An 8357-nucleotide genomic window follows, 5' to 3' on the forward strand; every position below is an offset into this window, starting at 1 on the left:
AGAGAGAGAGAGAGAGAGAGAGAGAGAGAGAGAGAGAGAGAGAGAGAGATCTAAAAAGTAATAGCCTGATATTCACTTACATCAATCTCTGGCCTAAACGCAGGCCTTTGGTTTCTAAAACAAATGACAATGACAAAGAATTCATCATGTCACAAAAATGAGTAAATAAATGCATGCGTAAATCTTCAATGCTATAAAAACTGGATTGACCTGAACTTGCCTGGTCCGGAACAAACTACAATCCAATTAAATCCAAAGAGGTTAACTTCCTGCATTTTCTTTTTCCTCATCTTGCAGACAGCCCAACACTTTGAGTTCACTATTTATTTGTTCATTTTTATTTTATGTGTAATAAATGTTCACCTACATGTAAATATATGTGCATCACATGTGTGCCTTGGAGGACAAGAACATCAGATCCCTAGAATTGGAATTACATACAGCAGTGAGCTGCATTACAGGTGCTAGGAACCAAGCCTGGGTCGCCTACAAACATAAAAGTGCTCTCAACCATGCAATCATCCTCCAGTCCCAAGTTTATTTTTTTAATAGAAGATACTCAGTTAAAGTTATATATTATCGGCTGGAGAGATGGCTCAGCTGTTAAGAACACTGGCTGCTCTTCTAGAGATCCTGACTTCAATTCCCAGCAACTACGTGGTGGCTCACAACCATCTGTAATAGGATCGGACACCCTTTTCTGGTGTGTCTGAAGACAGCAACAGCGTACTCACATATATAAAATAAATCTTAAAAATATATATATTATATATAATCTACTCCTTTTTCCTCCTCTTGAGACACAATATCACTATTTAAACCTTTTCTGGCCTGAACTCACTATGTAGACCAATCTTGCCTCAAACTCACAGAGATCTGTATGTACATAATGTTAAAATTACCATGCCAGGCAATATCATCTTTTTTAAAATGTATAGGAGAGAATCATAGCTATATAAATACATGAGCAACAGGTATATTCTGATGAGTTGTAACATGAATACTTATTCTTCTAACTGCACCATGAGATTTGCAGATAAAGCATTACTCTCACAGGAGCATAATCCTTTTAATCTGTTTAAAGCATTTTCATAATTTTTTTTGAAACAAGGTCATGAATATCCCAGATTGGCCTCAAACTCAATATATAGTTGTAGACAATCTTGAACTTCTAATCCTCCTGCCTCCAATTCCTGAGTGGACATGTGTCTGCTTTTATGTGGTGCTAGGGAATCAAATCTTGAGCTGGGTGCACGCTCGCTGAGCTCTCTACCAAATGGGCTGTAGTTTCATAACTACTCAGAGTAGACTCACGAGAACAAAACCTGTGAAAACAGAGGTTTTCCTAATGTAGATAAGAAAACTAATACACAGAAAAGTTTAACATGTTCTAAATGCCAGTTAATTGCAGAGAGAATTACAATACGTAGTATTACAGTTTCCCAGAGGAGTATTACAACATACAGTAAGCTTTTGCTAAAAGATAAGAAGTGTTTTGGTATGGTAAGTAATCACTTTCTAGATATGTGTATACACACACACACACACACACACACATACAGTTTGATTTTCATTAACAGGTGCACTTAAGACAAAACAACTGGAAGCTATAAATATTAAAATAAACTAAGCAACCACTGGAGTTTTCTTTTTATTTTTCTTTTGGTTTTTTGTTTGTTTTGCTTTGTTTTTCGAGACAGGTTTCTCTGTATAGATCTGGCTGTCCTGGAACTCACTCTGTAGACCAGGCTGGCCTCGAACTCAGAAATCCACCTACCTCTGCCTCCCGTGTGCTGGGGATTAAAGGCTTGCGCCTCCACGCCCGGGCTTCTTTTGGTTTTGGACTCAACAAAGTTTCTCTGTGTAGCCCTGGCTATTCTAGAACTCGCTCTGGAGATCAGCCTGGCCTCAAACTCACAGAGATCTACCTGCCTCTGCCTCTGCCTCTGCCTCTGCCTCTGCCTCTGAACTGCTGAAATTAAAGCTGATTCAACAACTGGACTGTAATAGAATGAGAATGTAAGATTTTTATCTAGTTACTTAGCTTTATTTCTTCTGTAATTTTTACACATATCTAAGTAAGTCAGAACTTAAGCCTGGACAAATATGAACTGGCTCATCCAGTAAATATATGTTAAATTTTAATATATTAAATGGGGGACATGGAGAAATATTAAAACATCTCCCCAAACTATTAAAACTTAAATAAAGTATGGCAGGTGTGGTAGTACAAGCATCACCACATAGGCAGTGACAAAGGGAGTTCCAGGCCAGCAAGTACTACAGGCGTAAATGGTCTCAAAACAAACAAAATTAATTAATTTAAAACATCAGTTCCTCATTTATCCACCAGATAGTCCTTGTGACTGAGAATCATCATCAGTTATTAATCAAGATACCCTGAACATATGAATGACTGTATGTAGGGCAGTTTTACATCCCAGGCCTGTTGCTCTTTGTATACAGCCATGTTTAGGCTCCCACCAATTCTCTCACCAGGGTGCACACAAGGAATGTAAATTTCAATACAACGGGATATAATTAGAGTAGCAAGCAAATTTGATGCAGGTGAATATACTAGTCCCAAAGATTAAAATTATCCATAACGTTGAACAGGCACTGTGGCAGACACAACCTGGCATTTCTTAGGCAAAAACACTTTTCGCAAATATCACTTATTCCCATCCACTTCTTTGCATGACTATTCTTGGTCCACACTAATTCTAAGAACGCAGTATCCTATCCGTTAAGGTTGCTTTCTCAAGTACTTTCTCAAATTCCGGTCGTCGTAGTCTCCCCCCACCCAAAAAAAAAGAGGGGGGTTGCAATCTCCCACTTGGCACAAGAAAACACCAATAACAAACGGCAGGAGGCAGAGGGTGCTGCTCTTAGCAGCTGCACCACTACCAACCCTTCGCCATTATACCTCAAGTGGGCCAGTTAGAAAGGTGAACTAGTTTGCTCTTCACACACTTGTCCATCGCTGTCACCCTCCTTAACCCCTTCCACACTCGCCAAACAGCCACCAACTCTCCCTCCGAGTGGGCCTAGGCGGGTCACCTGCGCGGGCCCCACCCGAGGCCCTCCAACCTCGCACCCGCTCCGCCGGTCCCGCGGCGGCACCGCACGCCCCTTCCCAAATGGATAAGATACCTCGGGAAGGAGATCCGCCCGCCTAAGGCCTTTCTTCCTCCAAACTCCAGGAGCCTCCACTCGTCTAGCCTGAACTCCCCGCCGCACCCGACTCGCCCCCGAGGGAGGAAGAGGAAAAGCCCGGCGGCTCGGACGGGCCCCAACCCTGCGTCCTCCGCGACGCCCCTGGCCCGGCCGATTCGAGACTGGCGCCCCGGGAGCCCGAGGAAGCTCCCGGGCGAGCAGGGCCCGGAGGCCGGGGCTGCAGGCGCCGAGCCTACTCACCGGGAGCTGGCGGAGTGAGAGCCGGCGCGCCCCACGGCCGGACGACCGGGACGCGGCCCCGGCGCGCGGCCCTCCCGCCCGGCCCTCGCTCGGCGGCGCGGCGAGCTGGGCGCTCACTCCAGCCGCCGCCGCCGCAGCTTCGCCACCTTAGCCGCCATCTTGCCTCAACCCCACTCCCTCCCCCTCAGGCCGGGCGGCCGCGCTGAGGCGGCTCCGACTCGGGCTCCTCCTCCTTCCGGAGGGTTGGGGAGACGACTCCCTCCCCGGGCGGACGGAGCGCGGCTCTTACCTCGGCCTCGCTTCCTGGGTCGCGGACGCCGGGCCGGTTCTTTTCGAGTGGTCCCTGGCACTCAGGCCCGCCCCGGCAGCGCTGCCTCGGGCCCGACCCGACGCCGCCGCCGCCGCGGCAGCCATCGCGTCCTCGGCCCGGAGCGTCCCCGCGAGCCTGCCGCTCCCGCGCGCCCCGGGGCCTTCCCCTCAGGCGTGGGAAAAGGACCGGGAGCCCGGCGCGAGGTTAACCTTGCGACCCCTGAGCGCTGCCAGAGCGGCCGCCCTGTCTGTCCCTCGCCGCCGGAGAGAGAAACCTCAGCCCACGTGGCTGGGACCCACGTTAATTTCACACCGAGTGTTCATCGGCATGGCGGGCGAGGCCTCCTCCGCGGCGTGGCTCCTCAATCTCGGCCTCTTAAAGAGAATTTCGGGGCCTGCCGACCTCACCCTTCTAGTGAAATGACGTTTCCTCCTAGCCGCTTTACTTTTTTCCTCTAGCAAAGCCGCCATCTGAGAAAGAACAAACGCTGACCCGCTTCGGGAAAACAAAAAAACAAAAAACTTTTTTTTTTCCTTATAACGGGCTGTTTTATACCAACTTTGGGGTCATTTTTAAAAATGGGTTAGGAAACGAGTTGAAAGGAGAATGCTGACGTTTGTTTTAAAACGCTTCCCTTTCGGCCGGCGTGCTGACACGCCTGAAATCCCAGCTCAGGAGGCAAAGGAACGGGAATGATTGCAAACTCGAGCCCGGCATGGTCTGCATACAGTGAGTTCTGGGGAACACGCAGAGAGAGAGACACACACACGATCTCAAAATAACTCTTAAAATGCTTCCTTCCTTTTAAGCACACTGAACGGTAAGAAAGACACTAAGACCGCAGAGTGCGGCTGAGCCCTGACACTGGAGCAAGGTAGAGGGTTCCGCCACCGAGGAGACGGCGCAGTAGGGGTGGAAGTTTCCACGCTAGACCACGAATCTTGGTCTCCTGCCGCCGCCGCGCTCGGAACCACGGAACGCAGTTTCAGCCGGTTCCGTTTTCCCGCAGGGAGCCCGAGTCCACCCGCAGCCTGCCTTCCTGCGCAGGCGCAGTGCCACTTACCCGGCATGGACCTGGTGGGTCTCTTGTGTGTGGCCGTGGCTGTCCTCACTTTGGGCTTCCTCCGGCTTTGGAACTCGGTGGAACGAGTGAGATCTCCGGAGCAGGCGGGCCTGCCGGGAGCCGGAAGCCGGGCCCTTGTAGTGATCGCGCACCCGGACGACGAAGCCATGTTCTTTGCTCCCACCTTGCTAGGCTTGGCACGCCTGGAGCAGCAGGTGTCCCTGCTCTGCTTCTCCTCAGGTAGGAGACTGTAAGGAGGGTCGCTGGGTTAGGGAACGAACCGATCTCAGTTGACTTCTTCCCGAAAGCTTTTCTGTCGTAGGTAGCTACTTTCTCCCAGATAGGTTAGGGAACCCCGAGCGAATTCCACCCTAGCCAAATCGAGGAGCAGAAAAGTGGTTGTTCATTGGTTCCGTTCAGTACCTTCATGTTCCTTTGGGAACTGCGACTGCACTGGATGTTTTTGTTTTTTTAAGTCAGTCTCACTGTAGTCTAGCATCCCAGGAGTGAGCCGCTGTGCCTGACCTGTTATCCTGAGGAACCGTCTATTTGCAAAAGGATCGAATATAATCGTGCACCAGACCATTTGAGCTGTATGGTGTCTGTTCAGCCCACTAAGTTTCTTTCCTAAAAATAGCAAAAGACCTTCCTGCTGCTTTGAAACCCATTTTCCGCTACAAAGATGCATATGTCAAATTGGGAGATTTTTTTTTTTAACTTCAGACAAATAGAAAGTACATTTATAGATAATTTTAGACTTCATCTCTACCCAGCTTTTATTAAAAGAATTCTTCAAAAATAAGATTTGTATAATGATACAGACAAAAACAAGAAAACCTTGATACCCTAAATATGATGATGACTGAACAACGTGAAGTGTATACATACAGTGGGTGAATTTTATAGCAAAGTATACCTCAATAAAGCTGATTTTGAAAATTTCTCAGGCCTTTTTTTCCCATGTGGTTGTTGTGTTGTTGTCTTGGTTTGATTTTTTCTTTTCTTTTTTTTTATATTCATTATATTCATTATATATTATATGTAAGTACAGTGTAGCTGTCTTCAGACACTCCAGAAGAGGGTGTCAGATCTTGTTACTGATGGTTGTGAGCCACCATGTGGTTGCTGGGATTTAAACTCAGGACCTTTGGAAGAGCAATCAGTGCTCTTAACCACTAAGCCATCTCTCCAGCCCCGGTTTGGCTTTTTCGAGACAGGGTTTCCCTGTGTAGCCTTGGCTGTCCTAGAACTCACTCTGTAGACCAGGATGGCCTCGACCTCAGAAATCCGCCTGCCTCTGCCTCCCAAGTGCTGGGATTAAAGGCATCTGCCACCACCGCCCAGCTTCTTCGTTTTTAAATTACCAATCTTTCACAAAAATCATCAGGATTGATTTATAAAATTGGCTAAATTTGGGAGAATTATTCTTGGTTTTTAAACAGAGTTAATGTAGATTTATTAAAGAAAAAAAAAAAAAAACAGAGTGGAGAGGCTCCAAACAAGGAAAGAGTACCCTCTTTTCTTCTTCTTTTTTTTTAATTTACATTTTATGTATGAGTGTTTTGCCTGTATGCATGTATGTGTAGCGCATGCATGCCTCGTGTGCACAAAGACGATGTTGGATTCCCTGGAACAGGAAGCACAGCCAGTTGTGAACTACAATAAGAATGCTGGGAACTTGCTGGGCAGGGGTGGCAAATGCCTTTAGTCCCAGCGTTCCAGAAGCAGGCAGATCTCTGAGTTCGAGGCCAGCCTGGTCTACAGATGGAATTCCACTTTCCAGGAAACTGAGTTCTGGGTCCCCTGGAAGAGCATGGAGTACTCTAAACCTCAGCCATCTCTTGCCCCCCTTGTTTTATGTTTTATACTATAATTATTAGAATTGAATTATACACAAATCTGTTTCAAGATTTTCATCAAAACTGTATTTGTTTGCAAGATAGTATGAATTCAGTATGTCCTTTAGTATTTAATATTTTCTAGATTATTTTTGATAGAACTTAAAAATTTGGGTCAAGAAATCAATTTGTCAGCTGGGCGTGGTGACGCACGCCTTCAATCCCAGCACATGGGAGGCAGAGGCAGGCGGATTTCTGAGTTCGAGGCCAGCCTAGTCTACAAAGTGAGTTCCAGGACACCAGGGCTACACAGAGAAACCCTGTCTCAAAAAAACCAAAAAAAAAATCAATTTGTTCTTTTTCAGTTCTTAGGTTTGAGCCAAAGGTCTCAAACATGCTGGACACCCAGCCTCCCAAAATATTTATCTAATAAAAGATATAAACATTCACTTAGCAGGCAGTACCCCTACTGTTGTCTTTAGTTCCTCTGAATCCAATGTGCCATTTTTTATTAGTCACTGCTGTAGTAAAAAGCAAGAATATAGTAATGTTAAATATAGTGTAGTAAGGGCTGGAGAGATGGCTCAGGGATTAAAGGCTAGGCTCACAACAAAAACAAACAGCATAGTATGGAGAAAACTGCAGCAGTATAAGGAAGAGAGTGCAGTGGGCAGGCAGTAGAGACGGGTACCGATTCTCTTTTCAGAAGTTGTCCTTAAAGAAGGCTCCAACTAGGTTTTCTTTTGATCTTCAAAAAAGAAGCATATATATGGAGTAGGGCTAATCATCCTAGGCAGTTAAGTCTTGTTTAAATCGCTTCTCCCAACTACATCCTCAGTTCAAGGGAAAGGGAGAAGCAAAAAAAGGGGGCTTGTTCTGGTGGTGGTTTCTCGGTTTTCCTCGGCCATCCTATGAGATGATACTAGTTTCATTTTCCAAATAGATGTTGAATCACTTGAACAAGAAGGCGCTAAGACCCTGTGGCTCCTAGTCGCACTTGACCATCGCACCCAGGCTGCACAGTTGCTTCCTGTTCCGTGTCAGTTGATGAAATCTCTAAATAGATTTTAAGAGACATTAGTTAGTTCATCAAACTGTTGTTTTCATGTTACATTCATTTGTGGGAGAGGAGCCTGCATGCCATGAACCACACATGGTAGAAGTCAACTTGCAGGAATTGGTTGTCGACTTCCACTCTATCAGTCACTGGGGTTGCACCCAGGCCATCAAGCTTGGCAGCAAGTGCCTTTACCAACACTGAGGCATCTACCTGGCGCCAAGAAGAGATGCCTCAGCAGTTAAAGGGGCTTACTACTCTTATGGAGGACCTAAGTTTGGTTCCCAGCACAAACTTGAGGAGGCTTTTAACTGCCTATTTCGGATTCAGCACCCTCCTGGTTTTCTACGTGCACCTGAACTCATATGTACATACTACCCCATGACACACATTAAACATACATAAAATAAAATTAAATCTTTTTTTTTAAATCTTGGTCTCCCCTAGCTTGCCACTGTTAGCATTTTTTTAAAAGATTTATTTATTTATTATATGTAAGTACACTGTAGCTGTCTTCAGACACTCCAGAAGAGAGCATCAGATCTTGTTACGGATGGTTATGAGCCAGGGAGACTGGAATCATGAAAGGCAACATTTTCCCTCTAAATTGTGCCACTAACTCATTCAGAATCCTATACACTGACTTGTGTGTGTGTGTGTGTGTGTGTGTGT

General features: G+C 46.2%; 2 protein-coding genes across 2 annotated transcripts in view; one reads left to right on the plus strand and one right to left on the minus strand.

Moving 5' to 3' along the window:
• The window catches only part of Ncor1 (nuclear receptor corepressor 1), a 136397-nt gene extending 132808 nt beyond the window's left edge, over positions 1-3589 (minus strand). The window contains exon 1 of the mRNA XM_029545802.1: positions 3418-3589. The gene's annotated coding sequence lies outside the window, so the exon portion shown is untranslated. The remainder of the gene's footprint in view (positions 1-3417) is intronic.
• Positions 3590-3773: 184 nt separating this feature from the next.
• Pigl (phosphatidylinositol glycan anchor biosynthesis class L) overlaps positions 3774-8357 on the plus strand; it is a 57040-nt gene continuing 52456 nt past the window's right edge. The window contains exon 1 of the mRNA XM_021213721.2: positions 3774-5030. Within this exon, the coding sequence (XP_021069380.1) occupies positions 4796-5030 (235 nt within the window). The 5' untranslated portion in view covers positions 3774-4795. The remainder of the gene's footprint in view (positions 5031-8357) is intronic.

Source organism: Mus pahari, chromosome 14 (genome assembly GCF_900095145.1).
Source record: "Mus pahari chromosome 14, PAHARI_EIJ_v1.1, whole genome shotgun sequence".
In the NCBI taxonomy this organism is placed as follows: Eukaryota; Metazoa; Chordata; class Mammalia; order Rodentia; family Muridae; genus Mus; species Mus pahari.